The 18,454-nt window shown below is 43.0% G+C and overlaps 2 protein-coding genes across 2 annotated transcripts in view; one reads left to right on the top strand and one right to left on the bottom strand.

Moving 5' to 3' along the window:
• LOC117739285 (adenylate cyclase type 2-like) overlaps nt 1–12,699 on the top strand; it is a 44,740-nt gene extending 32,041 nt beyond the window's left edge. Inside the window, exons 16-25 of the mRNA XM_034545608.1 lie at nt 1,080–1,220; nt 1,785–1,913; nt 3,830–4,014; nt 5,354–5,438; nt 7,677–7,835; nt 9,561–9,707; nt 9,847–9,954; nt 11,466–11,580; nt 11,718–11,842; nt 11,936–12,699. Coding sequence (XP_034401499.1) covers nt 1,080–1,220; nt 1,785–1,913; nt 3,830–4,014; nt 5,354–5,438; nt 7,677–7,835; nt 9,561–9,707; nt 9,847–9,954; nt 11,466–11,580; nt 11,718–11,842; nt 11,936–12,088 — 1,347 coding nt within the window. The 3' untranslated portion in view covers nt 12,089–12,699. The remainder of the gene's footprint in view (nt 1–1,079; nt 1,221–1,784; nt 1,914–3,829; nt 4,015–5,353; nt 5,439–7,676; nt 7,836–9,560; nt 9,708–9,846; nt 9,955–11,465; nt 11,581–11,717; nt 11,843–11,935) is intronic.
• Nucleotides 12,700–14,370: 1,671 nt separating this feature from the next.
• c11h5orf49 (chromosome 11 C5orf49 homolog) overlaps nt 14,371–18,454 on the bottom strand; it is a 4,837-nt gene continuing 753 nt past the window's right edge. Inside the window, exons 2-3 of the mRNA XM_034545605.1 lie at nt 17,012–17,128; nt 14,371–14,975 (exon numbers count right to left, since the gene is read on the bottom strand). Coding sequence (XP_034401496.1) covers nt 14,793–14,975; nt 17,012–17,128 — 300 coding nt within the window. The 3' untranslated portion in view covers nt 14,371–14,792. The remainder of the gene's footprint in view (nt 14,976–17,011; nt 17,129–18,454) is intronic.

The raw sequence follows: 18,454 nt of genomic DNA, 5'->3' as shown, positions 1-18,454 counted from the left end.
GTGCAGCACTCAGTGATTGTGATTTAAACATAATTTATTGTCCCCGTGAATCAATTCGTCAAACGAGTGTTGAATGTTAATTTTCATCCAGACGGGTGATTAAACCCGTCTGGAGGAAAATTAACATTCGAGTCACAAAGTTTACGAGAGAAAACGTTCACGCTGGTACATCGTTATATATTATATAGTTCATTTTGAAATGGGGAACAGCGTTGGAAGATTTGAGTCAAACTAACAAGTCAAACTAACAATAACTAAGAGATATCACCATGGAAAAAGTTGCCACTTAATCACATTAAGAAAATCAAGTCTTCTGAAAATTGTATGTTTGAATATGCAAATCAAGCAATCGTTTATTAGTTGTGTGCAAATTTGCAAACATTTCCACAACAGAAATGTAAACATTAGAATAAAGCCAGTCTCAAAATCCTTATTATTAATTTTTTTACATTATTTAAGGTTTTTACTCCAGAATTCGGAAAAAACACAAGTTTAGGAATACAATGTTTTATAAAGCAGGCTATGAAAGATATTTGAAGAAACCCCTCTGTGGTTTATGGCTCATTGTCTGAGAAAAAACAGACTTTAAAGATAAGAGAATTTACATTTTGAATAGGGTAAACAAACATAACTAATAGATGACACCATGAAACTTCCCCAGTTTATAGTATAAAGCATTCAGATGTTTTATAATGACATATGCAAATTAGTCATTATCTAATGCTAATTTTTGATGAATTTATGATGACTATACGGACACACATACACAAAGTATATATAGGAAAATCAAACTATACGTGTGCCTCCATGGGGTCGTTCCCCTCAAAGGAAGCTCATCCATGTTTGGCATGAATGTGCCGATTTTTTTTTTTAATACTTTCTGCCTTTTGTTTTAATATGCTTACACGTAGTAACCACTGTCTTTATATCCATTTGGGTCACATGAGAGACCACACAGTCCACAGAGGAAAATGATCACCTCCAAAGTATGAGAAAGAATAAATGCTTTCACTATGTCCGTTTTTTCCTTCCTGCTCCAATCCGTCCCCCTTTTTCCCCCCGTTTCTTTGCGCCCTCAGCAGGGGAGGAAGGGGTCCTTCTGCTCTCTCACCTGGTTCCCCACGTCCTCCCGCATCATCGTCACCAATAACCCCTGGCTGCGATTGGTCCTCACCATGACGACCACTGCTCTCATACTCGTGATGGCCGTCTTCAACATGGTGAGAAGCAAGCTCGCAGGTTGAGGTGTTGTGGATGTGTCCAACCCTCTGGGGTTTAAATTCATACTTCATAATACAGTATACGAGTGCAGGCATATTATGCAACTTTGTACCATTAATTTCCACGGCTCACGCGGTGTATTTATTATTCAAAATGATTAAAACACATGACCAGTGCGTTGCTGAACATTCACATTTTTGTAATTGAATGCAAAAGTTATTTCATTCCACAAAGAGATTCTATCTGTATCGCCTGCACACGGGAGGACGTGTGTGTGTGTGTGTGTGTGTGTGTGTGTGTGTGTGTGCTTGTTTGAAAATAGCTCATTATTAACTGAATACGTGTATGTGACTCAAACCTGTGAATGTTGAAAGGATACAATGATGCATATGATGCGTGTAACTAGGTCCAGACTTAATGTATGGGAAGTGTTCCTGCAATCATCTCTCCACACAATCAAAAGACGTTTTTTAGCCTTTTTAAAAAGCAAACGCAATGTAAATCAGTTGTAGCTGCATGTGCCGGTTCAGTGATCCTCCCGTTTTTTTGTTTCGTTTGCCTAGTTCTTCGTGGAGGAGCCTGGAGGATCCATTGAGGACGTCCTGACGACTTCTCCCCCTGGGAATCGAACCAACGACAGCCTGCTGGACCACCTGGACGAAAACACGGGAGAAAACAAGTTTTACCTGCCGGTAAGTACTTAGAGGGAGAGGTCAACAACAGGGGAGAAGGTGAAAGTCAACCAGCATCCACAGAAACAACTTAAATGAGTTGACAGTTCATCTAAAACATTTGGGTTTAAACTATTCCAGCTTTCGTTGTAGCGCATCGCGTAACTTTCTTCTTTTAAATGTCACGTAGCGTTAAAGCGCTTTGAGTGGTCGGAGGACTAGAAAAGCGCTATAAAAGTCCGGGTCCATTTACCATTAACCGTTCTCTGGTGTCTTCCTGTGCAAACAAATGGAGTCCCTTCTCTTCTTTCTGCGCTGTCCTACGAAAGAAAAGCCGCACTAGTGATGATCTGCGTTTGTCCGCGCTGTTGATCCCTTTCTTTCACTTCAATCCTTCCTCTGGATGCAGAGTTTCCTCTTTTATCTGGAGCATCCATCCCAGAAACTTTTCTTTGATGCTCCTTCCGCCACACAGCTCCGTCTCTATGGTCTCTCCCTTCCTGCCCCCTTCAGCTCGGGCTCATTGATATAAAACGCATCGTCAAACGCCACATCAAAGGGCTTACCCCCCCCCCCCCCCCCCCTACATCTTTCCTTACGCAATCATATAGAAGTGAACATACGGCACATCGATCACACAACTCATCTTGTACGGATTCCCTTCCCACAGACGTCACAGACACCCAATTAACCTCATTTTAACCCGCACGCAATTACCCTTATCTTCAATCAGACACTTCTTCGTATCCCCGTTGGAAAAACTCTGGAGATTAAAGAGAAGAGGGTTAGGGGTTTGTCACTGTGCCTTCACGACACATGCACCTGAACACATCCGCAGTCACATCCGCGTGGCTCCAATTACATGTAGAGAGACACCAGTCCGACCCCTCCCCCTCCACTGAGACTCCTCTATCAGGCTTGATTGGCTGAATTATAACCAGGTAAGTCCTTAGCTGGAGTTTGGCTGTTGTGCTTTCCATCAAATGTGCACTTTTTAATATTTTCGCTCCACATTTCTCCATAACGCTGTAATCATCTTCTTTGGGATCAACAGCAACTCCCCAAGCAAATATGTCTGTTTCTACATCTTCTAGGGAGGCTGCGTCTCTTCACCGTGACAAAGGAAAATGATTCCGAGAGACGGCACTTCAACTTCTCTCTCTTGTCTGATTTATAAAAAATAGAATTTAAATTAAGAATGCAAAAAGGGGTAAATGCTAATAGCATAAGAAGATATATTAAACAAATAATGAGGCACTGAAATGTGAGAACAGTATTGCACAATCAAGAAATGTGAGGTTGCGGTGATTGAAGTCACCGGTTGTAGTAAACACAGCGTCCGGGTGTCCAGTCTTTTGTTTACTGATGATGTCATGCAGCAGCCAGTGTAAACAATGCACTGAACTCTCTTGGCAAGTAGAAGGGTCCACATTACACCACCATCGGTTCTATGCTAGCCGAGCACCACCTGTTGTTCACACAGACACAGACGACATCGCCCCAATCCCGGCTTCTCTCGCTCGACTTCTGTTGGTTTTCCGTCGATCACTTTTAAAGCACATCTGGGTCAGGCCCCAAAAGATATAGAAGAAACGTTGACCCCTTATGAGCCAGCTGAGTCCTCAGGCTGAAGACTAAAGGTGACCGTGCTTTTGCCCTCGGGTTTGACCTGTCTGAGGAGATGAGGATCTGTAAAAACATTTTTTTAAAAGGGCTTTAAGATGAGATTTAAAAGACTGGCTTTCATCTAATGTCGTCTTTTTTGATTTTGATTTGTGGTATGTTTAATTTGAGTCTTTTTCTCTTTTATCAGGGTTTACATTGACCTTCATTTGTCTTGCTTTGGTTGGACTGTTGGACCTCCTGTTGTTTTATTGCCTTTGCTTTGTTTTGAACTTGTTTTTAAAGGTGCTATCCCCCCATCCCTCTCCCCCCAGTACTTCATCTACTGCTGTATACTGGGACTGGTATCGTGCTCAGTGTTCCTGAGGATCAACTATGAGCTGAAGATGGTGGTCATGCTGGTTGCTGTGGTGATCTACAACATCATTATCCTTCAAACACACGCCTCCCTGCTGGATGGATATAGTAAAGCGCTGTATACAACCGACACACTTGATAGGTACCCGCGAGCTGCACACACACACACACACACACACACACACACACACACACACACACACACACACACACACACACACACACAACTCATGTCTAATCTAGGTAATAACTTAAGTTACTGTATGATGCGCATACCTATGGCCTGTGGGTTCGTCTGGTGGGAGGGGCTTAAGACAGAGATTGGGGACAGGGGGGGGCTATACTTTGAAATTCTATATCTATTTTTAGGTTTTCCCAAAAAAACTGCCTGTCCTGAGGTACCACTTGAATTATGCTGAAAGGTATAATCTCTCTGACCCTGCAGCCTGCGAGCATCAATTGAGCGAAACCTATTAAGCAGACTAATGAGGCCGGACGCTGGCCCTGAGGGACGAAAGTACCGCCGAGGTGCAAATATCCCATTTGACTGTCGATCAAGTGTAGCCCCGGAGGAGGAGGAGGAGGAGGAGGAGGAGGAGGAGGAGGAGGAGGAGGAGGAAGGAGAGGCAGAAGGAGAAAACAGCAGTTGCTGTTTATGGAGCTGAATTAATTCCTTGCGTCTGACTGACAGCTGGAGTCGCACTGCTGAAGAAATCACATTATGCAAAAAGTTTTTTCAGAGCAGCGGGAAGGATGGGGGAAGAAATACTTTTCTTTTTTTTTCTTTATTCCAACTCTCTTCTGTTTCTCTTTCCTCACCGTAGCTTAACAAGCACCAAGAGTGTTCTGTTCTGTTGCCGAAGCACCGGGGCATATTAATAGATTTGTTAGGTAGCGCTAAATAAAAACGCAAATACCAGGACGGCTTAATAAATCAATTTTGTGTCGTAACAAGCATCAATTTACACTTTCAGAAGGCACGCTGGCACTGCATTATGTTATCTCAGTTCTGTGAAGTAACTTGATATATATATATATGCATACATATGATACATGACAACCACAGGGTGTACTTAAACAGGGCAATACTAACAAAAACAAAGGATGACAATTATTTCCTGTTGAATTAAAGCATGCTTTATAGTTTTAATGCTCCATTTATTTTACATTCACATCAATAAATAGACACAGGTTGCTTCCAAAATAATTAAAATATCATACTGGACTATTGATTTTTTTTTCATATTGTTTTCCTCAAATCTGGGGAAACGTGCATTTCTAATTTAAATACAGCGCAGAGTCGCAGTTCAACGATCTATCCTGGTGAACTTCATGTCTGAATGCACTTAGTTTGGAAAACAATGGAGTTCAATGGCACAGAGGGAGATGTTAAATCAGGACTTGGCTACGATATTACCAGACTTTGACTCCAGACGATCAACATTTGTATTAATTGATCATTATATTCTCTCTTTGTCTAGACCAGGAGTTCTGAAGGATCTAAAGACGATGGGCTCCGTGTCGCTGTTCATCTTCTTCGTCACCCTGCTGGTGTTAGCCAGGCAGGTCAGTCATCTTCTTCTAGTGCACAATCCTTGAGATTTTAGTCATTTTCACTGGTGGTATTACTTCAGGGGGCAGCAACATAAACTAGTGTCTTTGTAATAAGGAAGTTAGATAATAATTGTCCCTTTTCACCATTCTGTGAGCAGCGTGATATGATTTCATGCTGCACACGGCACCAGTCTGCCAAAGAGGAAGCCCTTTTAGTTGCCTCAGTCTGCAGCTCTTCCTCTCACAGCTCCTTCTTCCACGACTCCCTTCATTCTTCAAAATGAGCCGCTGACAAAAAAAAAAGAAGCTGAAAATTACTGTTTTTTTCTTCTTCTTCTTCTCGTTTCGTAGATGCATCTTTAGATAGCGGTCAGTGTCGAGCTCCAACACATTGCATTTCCCCCTTTTTCACGTTCACGGGTGGAAAGCCAAGGCAATTTGTTCGCTTCTCAGTTCACTTCTGACCAAACTACGCTGTCGCCCGGTTGATGCAACATGTAAGAAATGTACTTTTGATGCCTCTCGCATGCTAGTGTCAGTATCTACAGCACGGGTTTCTACTCCAGTTGAATCGATCTTGTGAGGCCACTCGTCGCTGCCACAGAATGTTATGTACGAAACATTTCTGCAAGAGGAGAAACTTTCTACCAGAGGAATTTAAATGATTTTCACTGCAAGTAAACCTTGCGGTCAAGATGCTCACAAGGATCAAAATACTTATTCAGATGGATATTTCCGTGGCGTTGGAGCAGCCGGCCCGGCCCCCCGGCCTCAATCTCCTCTGAGAGCTAAACTCGGCTGACACAGATTTGGTGTTGCATGGTTTTTCTTTTTCGGGGGTACCATCCGTCATCTCTGACCCCAAAACAGATGTTCTGGACAGAAAGACTCTCCCCGGAGCTTCTGTACCCAAAAACTGTGGCTCCGCTGAGTCCAAACAGCTCCGTGTGTTGTTCCCGTTCTGGGTCACAGTCACCAGAAGAGAGGGAGAGTATCCATCTGACATCACTTCCTTGCTGTGGTGAACTCTTTGTTGCTGTCGTATCGTATTCCGGGCTGCGCTCTTATCGAGGTCTTTTCGGGGGTTAATTGGTTTCGTCCTTTCTCGTGCTGTTTGGGTATAAATTAGTGCAGTAAAATGCTTTTATCAATTATCCTCAAAATAATTCTGGAAGTGGGTCAGAAGGTGTCAGAAGCACGCAGACGTATGTCAATGGGTTCCTCGATATGAGGGCACAAGGCCTGGCTGCATCCATCTCAAATACTTTTATCCTGCTGTTCTGTGCCTTGCAAACATGATCACCGTCAACCCCAATGAGCTCATTTCTAGCATGATGTCAGAGGGAGGAGAAAGCCGGTTAGGAGAACGGACGCATCTGTAATTCATCCCTAAGGAACAGATGCGCCATGGAGCTAAAGCTCATTGGCTGGTTTCTAAACGGCCTACTTTCTCAACTCCTCGAGGTACCGATGTGTTCAGACACTACAAACATAAACACAGATGCCCATCTGTGTTTATGTTTCCGCCTCAATGTCAACGCCACAGCACAAGATCTCGAGCCGACGCGTCTCGGGGCTTTTTAAAAATTGGCACCACTTAAACCTCGAGGGAAAAATATTACGCGCACACATGCATCATCCAGACAACTACAGACATGAAATATATCTCACAGGAGACTGAGAGGGCTCACACACACACACACACACACACACACACACACACACACACACACACACACACACACACACACACACACACACACACACACACACTGTGCCCATAGCTAGCCTGGAGCTCATATTGATGGTGTGTTCAGGGGACCCCATCTGATCCACAAGCGCGCTCTCCTCTGATGTTTTGAACTCAATAGATAAGAAAACTCCTTCAAGCATGAATAACCCAAACATAGAAGAAAAGAAAGAAGCGACAGCTACCTTTTTATGCAAAACATCTTTATTGGGACATTCATTTTCTATGAATACAAAGCGAGCGCTTTAATTTCAGTTGGTTAGGTTTTCCTTGAAATCCTTTATATTTTCCAGTTACGAGGAAATTATTAGAGCATAATGCAGGCAGTCTATCTTTTTAAGAAGCGCTCCCGCATCACTTAGCTGGAGGACTTCTGTATGCAACATCAGGGGAAGATGACACTGTTTGTTTCTTTTCTTGGTTTCTTGTGAAGCTTTGGAGCAGCGTGCTGGGTGTGAATGACACAAGTGTCTCTTTACTCTTGTGTCCTCCTGTAACAGAATGAATATTACTGTAGGTTGGACTTCCTGTGGAGGGACAAGTTCAAGAGGGAGTGCGAAGAGATCGAAACCATGGAGAACCTCAACCGGGTTCTGTTGGAGAACGTTTTACCTGCCCATGTCGCCGAACACTTCCTGGGACGCAACTGGAAAAATGAGGTGACGTTCGCATGAAAAAGAGTCTGTTGTACTAATCATTCATGATTTATTTATATCTTCACGTCGAAGGGAACAGTTTGTTTTGGGAAATATGCAACGGTGGTAAAGTCTGTAGACGTCTTTTCTCCCGAGACTGTTTTCCATTTTCCTCTGCGGCACAATTCACCCGCATCTCGCGATTTGAGAGGAATTTTCGCACTTTTTCCTTCCCCTTTTCGTTCCCACGACCTGTTTCTGGCACTGCACGGCGCGTGTAAGGCGTACGACTCTAAAAGCCTCAGAAAAATAAATGAAAACGGATGAATAATTGAAGCCAGAGATTCACGGCGGATGGATGAATTATCTTTTACTTTCAAAGGAAAGAATACAGAATAAATGTAAAAATGCTGCTGCAGTGTGCTTATTATGTTGTTATTTCCATTCTTTAAAAGTCATCCGAATGCAGGGAACAAAGTCTCTGAACCATTCAAGGTTCTCAAGGTTATCAAGCTGTCCAGAAGCCGGTTAGCTACTGAAATAAAGTCCACAAAGTCAGTGCAGCGCGTGACCCCGGTCACATAGCAATTAGTTGTGTTGTTTCCACTTCAGTTTAAGTATTCTACATCATTTAATGAATTCATTTGTAAACTTTAGAGGTGCTGGCAGGTCAATTGTGTTACTTTTGCACAGAGCCAGGCTAGCGGTTTCCCTCTGTGTCCAGTCTTTGTGCTAAGCTAAGCTAAATGGCTGCTGCCTGTATATTTATCTTACCGACATATTACAGTGATATTTAACGTCTCATTTAACAATCTATAAGAAAGCAAAAAAGTGCATTTCTCAAACTGTTCATTTCAACATGAGAGGATACATCCCCATTATCAGTATGTGCTATTGATTCACATGTTTTATCAGCATATTTATTTGTTTTCTCAACACATGTTGTTTGCATCATTCATATTCACAGAATAATGAAATCAACATATTTCTTTCATCTTTCCGTTCCCTTTGTTCCACTCTTCATGCTGTAATGGATGTGGCCTTCCTGCCTGACGCACTTAAATTCCCACACTTCCTCCTCACTCGCTCCAGCGCTGCACACTGTTGGTTTCACTCGGTACTCGGTTCTCACTTCTGTCTTTTCCTCTGATGAGGGTGGTGACCCAGTGTCCCCTTTGCACCGGCTTCCTGTCCAACAAATAAAATACATGTGTGATCTTCTGCTACCTTATGAACCATCCCGACCCCTCAGGTCGTCTGGGACTGGTCTACTTCCTGTTCCAAGAGTCAGAACTAAACATGGAGAAGCAGCGCTCAGTTCTTCTGCTCCTCACATCTGGAACAAGGTCCCTGAAAGCTGCAGGTCTGCTGAGACCCTCAGAGACCCTCAGCCCCTTTAAATCTGCTGTTGCCTTTTAATTGAACCAGACTCAAGGATATTAGTAGATTTTAAATGGCACTGCAACTTTTATTACATTTCTATGTTTTACCGACTGTTTTTAAATCTTCTTTTCTTTTGCATTATGTTTTGACACTTTTAATGGTTTTATGTGAAGCACTTTGAATTGCCTTGTTGTTGAAATGTGCCCTGCCTTGAGATGATTTAAAGTTTAATTGTATGTATTTATCCAGCTCATAGATCTTCTTGGTTGGGACTCCTTGAAACCGCACGCTGTTCACCTTTTAACTTTCTTCCGCCGGGGCTCGGTCATTACAACATATCTAGCTCTTCTTCTTGCTCGTTATCAGGACCTTTATCATCAGTCGTACGAGTCGGTGTGTATGATGTTCGCCTCCATCCCAGACTTCAAAGAGTTTTACACCGAGTCTGACGTCAATAAGGAAGGACTGGAGTGCCTCCGTCTTCTCAACGAGATCATAGCAGACTTTGATGAGGTAAACCCTTTACTCTTACACTCATTATCCTGCTTATAGATTTATTTTGAGAAGCAGCCACGCTGGCTGATTAACGCTGATGTCATTTCCTCCGCCTGTGCATTTCACGTAATGTCCGGTGTCCTTCGTGGGTCCTCAGCTGCTGTCCAAGCCCAAGTTCAGCGGAGTGGAGAAGATAAAGACCATCGGTAGCACCTACATGGCTGCAACTGGACTCAATGTGACGCCGGGACCGGAGTGTGCACAGGCACGCCTTTACACACACACACACACACACACACACACGTTGATTATTACTTTGAATTTGCACTATCCAGTCATGCTCAAATTGAATTAGCATATTCCATGAACATATTGGATAAAATGCACTGGCTAGCTAACGTTAGCTGACTGTTGGCAAGCTAACTTCCACAGGTCTCGTTTGTGTCCAACACCTCATCGAGCTGCAAAGAATGAAGTCAAGTGAATTGCTCTTTATCGTTAGCTTTTATTTGACTTATTTGTGTGCAAGTGAGAGAAAGTGAGAGGAGTTAAACCACAAAGTGATCCCGCAGTAACGTTCATCTTAACTCCTGAGGTTAATGTCCTCCATCTCTATTTTCCTGGATAACATTGTAATGGCATATTGTTGACAGACACTTATAATAACACTCTGAGCCCGTCGGTGGCAAAGAGCAGCACTTTCAGAGGAAGTAATGTCACCGTGACGCTGCGCAATTGAACTCGCTGCAATTTGCAAATGATTGTGCCCATTACTTTCACTTGAGAAAATAATAGGAGTCCAGTTTGAACAATACCGAAGTTACTCTTTAAGGCAAAGATTAGGTTAATAAACTACTTTTTAGGGTCACGGTTTTGCTAGCTTATTAAAATGGTTTTGGCAGCTCGAGCTCATATTAAAAGAAATACTCTGCATAAAACAGGACGACGCTTAAGCATTCAAGTGTTTATTGCTGGCCAAATATATTATTAGGCGCTTCGTGTGGGTTTCCCCTTCAAAAATGTGCTACACGTCAACATTCGAGCGCCAGTGATTCGTCACTACATTAATTTGAATACATCAGTGTAGTCACTGGAGGCAAATGAGATCACCATTTAAAAAGGTGGCAACACGTTTTCAGAAAAATAAAAATAAATCTGCCTAATATGCTCTTAGAATGCTAAAACCCCTCCCTTGTTAGTCACTGTTTACATTCTGGCATGAAACGATGGCAGATTTACAACTCTTAAAGTCTTTAGAGGTGTCATATTTGTAACAACGGGTATTTTATTGCACACAGAAGCAGGCGTCTGAAATGACGACACAAGAAGATGTATGAACTATAGCTAGCTAGCTCATTATTGCTAACTCTGGTATAAAAAGAAATAGCAACCCAGGTTTAATTTTTCCTTTTATTTTTCCTTATTTCTAAAAACTACGTTTCCCTTTTTGAAGAGGAAACGTAACTGATGACAGAGGGAACCAGGGCTGGTGCTGCTGGAGTGTAAACGGGACCAAATCCAAACATATAACCCGAACAGAGCCGCTGACGTTTGCTAATTTAGTAACATCTCCCACATTGGGGCTCGGAGGGGGTCTTAAATCACCCGGAAGAGGGTTATTTATGCAACAATGAGCGGCTCGCTGTATATTATCCCGTTCATTACATCGCTACTTACTAAAGAAATCAATAAGTTGCCACAGTTGCATTTACAGTCTTGACAATGACGCGTTGAGGTCCGCTCGGCTACCGTTAACTTGTTCCTTCCCCCCTTCAGGAACATGACCGACAGTACATGCACATCGGCACCATGGTGGAGTTCGCCTTCGCTCTTGTGGGGAAGCTCGACGTCATCAACAAACACTCCTTCAACGACTTCAGGCTCAGAATTGGTGAGAACTGCATCTTCTCACCGTAAATTATCATAAATTCACTGTCGGCGGCAGCGACACGTGGTCATTCTGAAAAAATTAGCCATGCCACGTGTGATTTTTGTTGTTGTTGTTGTTGTTGTTGTTGTTGTCGAAAGGGATAAACCACGGGCCGGTGATTGCAGGAGTAATCGGGGCCCAGAAACCGCAGTATGACATCTGGGGAAACAGTGTGAACGTGGCCAGTAGGATGGAGACCACCGGGGTGCTGGGAAAAATACAGGTGGGATGCGTCACAGAACACAGGTGCGTTGTCACCCAGTGCGCACGTGAACTCCCTAATCTAGTCACGTTTCCTTCTGCTCTTTCCGTACAGGTGACGGAGGAGACGAGTCGTATCTTAACAACGCTCGGCTACATGTGCTCGTGCCGCGGCATCATTAACGTGAAGGGCAAGGGGGAGCTGAAGACCTACTTTGTCCACACAGAGATGACTCGATCTCTGTCACAGGTGGCCGTGATGCCTTGAAGGCGACCGCGATAACCGCAACAGACGAGACTCGAGGTCGCACGAGCGTTTTTCGTCTACGCTCCGCAACTTTAAAGCCCCCCCCCACCCCCCTCCATTACCAGCAGCGCAACGGGGATCGTCGAGAACCGCTTCTGTCCTTAGCAACACAATGTAGAGCGAGGGCCGAGGGGCCCCTTCAGCGCTGGACGTGTTCCACACCTCAAGTGGAAGTGACTTTGCTCCGAGGAGCCTCTTCGCTGTCTAAAGGAGTGCCTGACTAACGAGAGGGTTGCCAAATTAGAGCGGCTCTCAAGGACCGCGGTCTGTACAGTAGTACACGGAGCTGAATACCCATGCCAGTGTTTTGCACTGCTATAGAGCCTTATACTTGAGCAGACTGAGCCGTGTTTTTATATATAGCATATATATAATATATATATATGTATCTGCATGGTTGGCACTGTGAACCGGTTTGTTCCATTTCATTCCAAATGGATGTTACAATAGCTTCTTGTCATATCGAGCAGTTGATGCCAACGCATCGGCGGTGTGCTGGGTAGTTTGCCAAAAACCTGTGAACTGTATTTATATCATCCACCTGGAACCAAACAAACAGCAGTGTGTGTAAATGTCCACGGCGATCCTTTTTGGTATTCATTAAACATTTGTATATAAATTGACGTCCTCTGTCTTTGTGCATTTGTTTGTGCTCACAAAGTGCTTGTAAGGTCGTTAGCTTTTCATTTGGCAGCTTTATTGTATTTATCAAACATGCGACTGCATTAGACCACAAGCCGGTTAGCTTAGCTTAGCACAAAGATTTGAAAAGAGGAAATAGCTGGCCTGAAATGGCATATTACCTTTTTCAGATTGCACTAACGCAATATAACATGTTATGAATGAGTGTTGTCGGTGCTGGTAGGCAGATTATGAACAACGGACAGAGCTCTCCCCTGTTTCCTGTCTCTGTGCTAAGCTAAAATAAGCTAATCTACTGCTGTCTGCAGCTTCATGGTAAATGGACAGATATGAGAGTGATCATCTCATCTAACTCTCCGCCATGAAGATATAACGTGATGGTGTGTCCTGTGTAACTCACCTTCATCAATGCACCCTCTGGCCTAGATACCAATCGTCACCGTTTGTGGCGCTCTGTTGCACGATTACTATCCGAGCGTATCAGTTATGTGTTTTATTTTAAATGTATGACATGAATTGTGTTGCTGATTCATGGAGTGCTGATCAAAGGCCGTCCAGGTGAGACGCACTGAGCTACGTTCACTGCGGGGCGACGCAGAAGTCTCCGAGGACGAGTCTGCTGATTGAGGCGTGAAACCATTGTTTTATTTTGTGACCACGCGCCAATTTGTGAGACGACATTTACATTTCTACTCAGTTATTTTTCCTCTTCCTCCTCCTTCTGAAAACAACACCTTGTGTGTAAGCTCCAAATCCTCCTAAATAAACACTGCAGTTCTAACGCCAAACAGATTCAAACACTGTACTGTATCATTTCTAATAATAAATGGTCTATTTATGCCAGAGTACAAAGGCAGAAGCAAATGAGAGCTGTCTGCGCTCCTGTTATGTTGGAGGTCGGTCTCAGTCGCGTGGGCTCAGGATTAATAGACACAAAGAATCCAGAACGTCAGTGATGCAGAGAAAGAACTGAGCACATAAAGCAAGAGTTAGAAAGATGAGAGAGAACCGAGGGGAGTCCTCAAAAGTGAAACGTGTGTCGGTGTGTATTTATGTATGTATGTATGTATGTATAGATACATGTTGATACATATGTGTGTGTTTACATATGTTTATATGAATGTATATACAGTGTGCATATATATATATATATATATATATATATATATATATATATATATATATATATGTATATATGTGTGTGTGTATATATAGATATATACACATATATGTGTATATACAGATATATACACATGTATATACACATGTGTATATACAGTGTGCATATATATATATATACACATACATCTAAACATACACATACACACAAATGTATCCACATGTATCTAAACATACATACATATATATATATATGCACACTGCATATACACATACATCTAAACATATATGTAAACATACACATATATATGTATGTTTAGATACATGCGGATACATATGTGTATACATGTGTACAGTATATCTATGTATACATATATGTTTGGATGTATGTGTGCATACATGTATACAGTATATGTGCATGTATATGTTTATGTGAGTCTCTATTTCTGTTTAAGAATTCACATTATTCTTTTCCCCGAGAACATTCAGTCTTTTTAATCCGAGCGACTTATTATACTGAAACAAGACTGATCTTTGATATCATGCGCAATATCAAAATGCAATAACTGGAAGACATTTCTGGATTTATAGTCTGTCTGCACCCTCTGAACTTTTAAATTGCACTCCATACTGATGGAGTTATTTCAGCCTCAAACTAGAAAATGTCGCACAAGCTTCCTGCAAATGTTCACATCTTGTTATTCTTTTGAAAGATCACATTTCACTTTGAGTAAAAATAAATCTCACTTATGACCAGGATACAATACAGCAGTATATCAAGAATACCATCTGATTCCAAATGAAGGTTAAAAAGTTTGAATGGACCCATCAACTGAACTGAAATCCACATGCTCCAACACCGGTTTATTGTTTCTCTCAGAGGGAACCAACACCCGCGATGCTCTCAAGACGGGGTCACCGATCCGAATACTTCGGCCACATTCCAGGTGATCCCGTTCTTCCTGTAAAATTCTGTGTTTATGCAATCCACGCGCGCGTGCTGCGAGCTCGTCTGGTAGAGGTCGTGAACGGGTCGACGGCCGTATTCTGCAGAAGAGCACACCGGTATCACTCTGGACTCCTCCTCCTGTTGAGCGGGATGACAAGACAGAGACAGAATGCATATTACAAATAGTATTTAAGAGGGTGGGGGGGACTCGTCAATGTGCGGTTGTGGATCAGTAAATGTGCCCCCCCCCCCCCCCCCCCCCCCCCCGCCCCACACACACACACACACACACACACACACCCCGCTGGGCTTCTATTTGCATGAGAACGAGTGGAAAAGAATAACACGCCGCCATCAGCGTCAGAATAGTTTTAACAATACATTATTTTTGATTCACATTCACAAGTGTGAATTCCGTAATCAGAAATGTCCCAATTTAGCAGCGCTGAGAGCCAGCCTCTCGACTCCCTGTAATTCCAAGTGTGTGTGTGTGTGTGTGTTTCTATTTTACTCAAAATGGGACCATCATTTACTAAATGAACATCATGCTGTTATTGAAGTAGAAGTAAAGCCAGCGATTTGAGACCATAAAGTCACGTTTACAATGTTTACACGAGGCCACAAATCAAGTGAGAAGCACCGGCTTCACGTTTCAGACCCTGTGATTCGACTGACATTTTACGTGTATGAAAACAACTCCGAAAAGCCATATTGCCAATTCTCTGTTTGCATTAACGAGCTTCAGGAAAACACCGGGGGAAGGTGTTATAAGCCGAGGAGAGTGGCCATGCTTAAATCTGTGTGCCGAGTGCGTAGGTGGCCAGCGCTGTAAGGCAATGTTCTCCAAAGTCATTACTGGACTGTAACACCAGTTAAAACTTGATTAAATCCACAGACTATAAATAGGCTCTCCAAACTTCGGCCTGATATGTGACCCCCCCCACCCCCATCTTCCATGTGTTAACTGGCCGTAACTTGTTCCCTTCCCGGTGATCCGCTCTTGACATAATTTCCAAGGCGCGCGGCTGTAATATTACGCTCTCACGGTTAATATCTTTGGTATATTATCAGTTTGAGATGACCCTTTTTTTCCTCTCAATTAGCCAGACAACTCCATTTTATTTAAATGACATGATTTAACCTCTCCGTCACATAATCAGTGAGTGCGAGATGTGACGCTGAATGTCAAGCTGGAGAAAATTAGATGCACTCTCAAAAGCTCCATTGAGAGTGTTTTTTTTATATATATAAACACCTGGGAGCCATTACCAAAGGAAGTGAGCAGCCTACCTGGGACTATATGACCTCGTACCTCTTCAGGTCATCTGTCCTATTTATGCTTAAACACTCTATGATGCACTTGTTTTGTGATCTGTCTGCTTTGGATGTTTACTGTATCTTTCTTTACATAGTTGTACCTTGAGATGCTCACTTGTGTCAATAAGTCACAAAAATAAAGCATAAATAAAAGTATCAAAGCAACATATCGTCTCATAATATGAAACTCATAGTATTGTACCACTGAGTCAATGGTGGGTCAACTCAAAAGGAAGGAAGTCTTCATCCATGGATGTTACTTTTTAGTGATTAATAATTATAAATACTAGCGTATCATTTGTGTGATAGAATTACCTGCTGTCACATTGACGTCTATACTGCATTATAAACATACGTTTCATGTGTTATAATCTGCTTATAGGCTTACAGCACTGAATGAGTCGGTGTCATAATGCTTCATAATTGGTGGTCACTCAATGCCATTGTAACTGCTATGAAGAAATAACGCTGCTGTTAATGACCAATTAGAATCAAGTATTAAGTCATTATCAATGCTTTATTATGTGTTATGATAATAATTTGACAGTGCTATAAGCATAAAATAATGCATTATAAGATAAGATCAAGATATTTTAAAGTTTAAGATGTTGCCGTAGTGACGGGGGCGTCGTTTCTTCAAATAATGTCAGTTCCACGACTTCTTAACAAACTAAAATAAGCAGAAATATAGAGACTATTTCCAATAATTCCAAATAGGTCGAGACAAGTCTAATATCTTGCGTGGGCCAAACACACCTGTCAGATTAATTCAACTCAACGTTGAGCTCATCAGCGAGCTCGGAGAGTTTAAACGAGTTGCTCAGCAACCCAAATATCAACTACGGTGTGGCGCTTACCTCCCGGCCGATGTTCAGTCCTTTTCCTTTATAGTGTCTCCTGTCGTCTCGGTGCAGCCTCTGGTCGTAGCCCTCCGCCTGGTGGAACACGCGGTCGTACGTGGAGGCCTCTGGGGCCTGCCGACAGAGGGACAGACGGGTGTCATTCAAAGCGGGTCCTCAAACAGAGGGGTGGGGTGGAGGGGGGTGGAGGGGGTAAAGAACAGGAGGTATCGCGGTGGTCCCGACGGCAATAATCACAACAAGTCCTTCTGAAAAAGTGGTTTCATGGTTCAAGGAAACAAACGTTACCGTGGTGGATCGGTCCACAGAGGTATTTCGAGTGATCATTTACACACATGGTGTTTGTGTAAAATCATTGTTGGACAAAAAGGCTTGTGGGTTTTTTTCCCCCATCATGTCTTTCTGTGACTATTCCCCAATTATTGCTTGCCGGACATTTCCTATTTCTTAACTCATAAAAGATCCCTTTCGTCTCACTTGGCCGGGTCCTGTGAATCTAATGCAAGTGAAGTGAAAAGTAAATAAGTTACAATATGCTATACTCTACTGTGTTGCAGCTCAGCTACTTTTTAAAGAATATCCCCTTGTCAGTGCTCAAAGCTACTTTTTTTAATAGTGCGACCATTACATTACATTACATTACATTACATGTCATTTAGCTGACGCTTTTATCCAAAGCGACTTACAATAAGTGCATTAAACCATGAGTCCAAACTCAGAACAACAAGAATCAAGCAAGTACAATTTCTTCAATAAAGTTAAACTACAAAGTACTATCCGTAAGTGCCATTTAAGTGCTACTGAAGTGCTATCGGTAAGGGACATTTAAGTGCTACTACGGCATTTAAGTGCTACCTATTCAAGGTATAGTCGAAAGAGATGTGTTTTTAGTTTGCGCCGGAAGATGTAGAGACTTTCTGCTGTCCTGATGTCAATGGGGAGCTCATTCCACCAATGAGGAGCCAGCACAGCAAACAGTCGTGATTTAGCTCGAAGTGAAGGAGCTACAAGCAGATTGGCAGAAGCCGAGCGAAGTGAACGGGCTGGGGTGTACGGTTTGACCATGTCCCGGATGTAGACCGGACCCGATCTGTTCGCAGCACGGTACGCAAGTACCAATGTTTTGAAGCGGATGCGGGCGGCCACCGGTAACCAGTGAAGGTCGCGGAGGAGCGGAGTAGTGTGGGTAAATTTCGGGAGGTTGAAGACCAGTCGAGCAGCTGCATTCTGGATGAGCTGTAGAGGTCGAATGGCATTAGCAGGTAGACCTGCCAAGAGGGAGTTGCAATAGTCCAGCTGTGAGATGACCAGAGCCTGGACCAGAACCTGTGCCGCCTTCTGAGTGAGAAGAGGTCGTATTCTCCTGATGTTGTACAGCATGTACCTACAGGAGCGTGTTGTTGTGGTAATGTTGGCAGTCAGGGAGAGTTGACTGTGGAG

The sequence above is a fragment of the Cyclopterus lumpus genome, chromosome 11 (genome assembly GCF_009769545.1).
Source record: "Cyclopterus lumpus isolate fCycLum1 chromosome 11, fCycLum1.pri, whole genome shotgun sequence".
Classification (NCBI taxonomy): Eukaryota; Metazoa; Chordata; class Actinopteri; order Perciformes; family Cyclopteridae; genus Cyclopterus; species Cyclopterus lumpus.
Note: the sequence above shows the minus strand (reverse complement) of the source record. Positions and strands in the feature narration are given on the sequence as shown.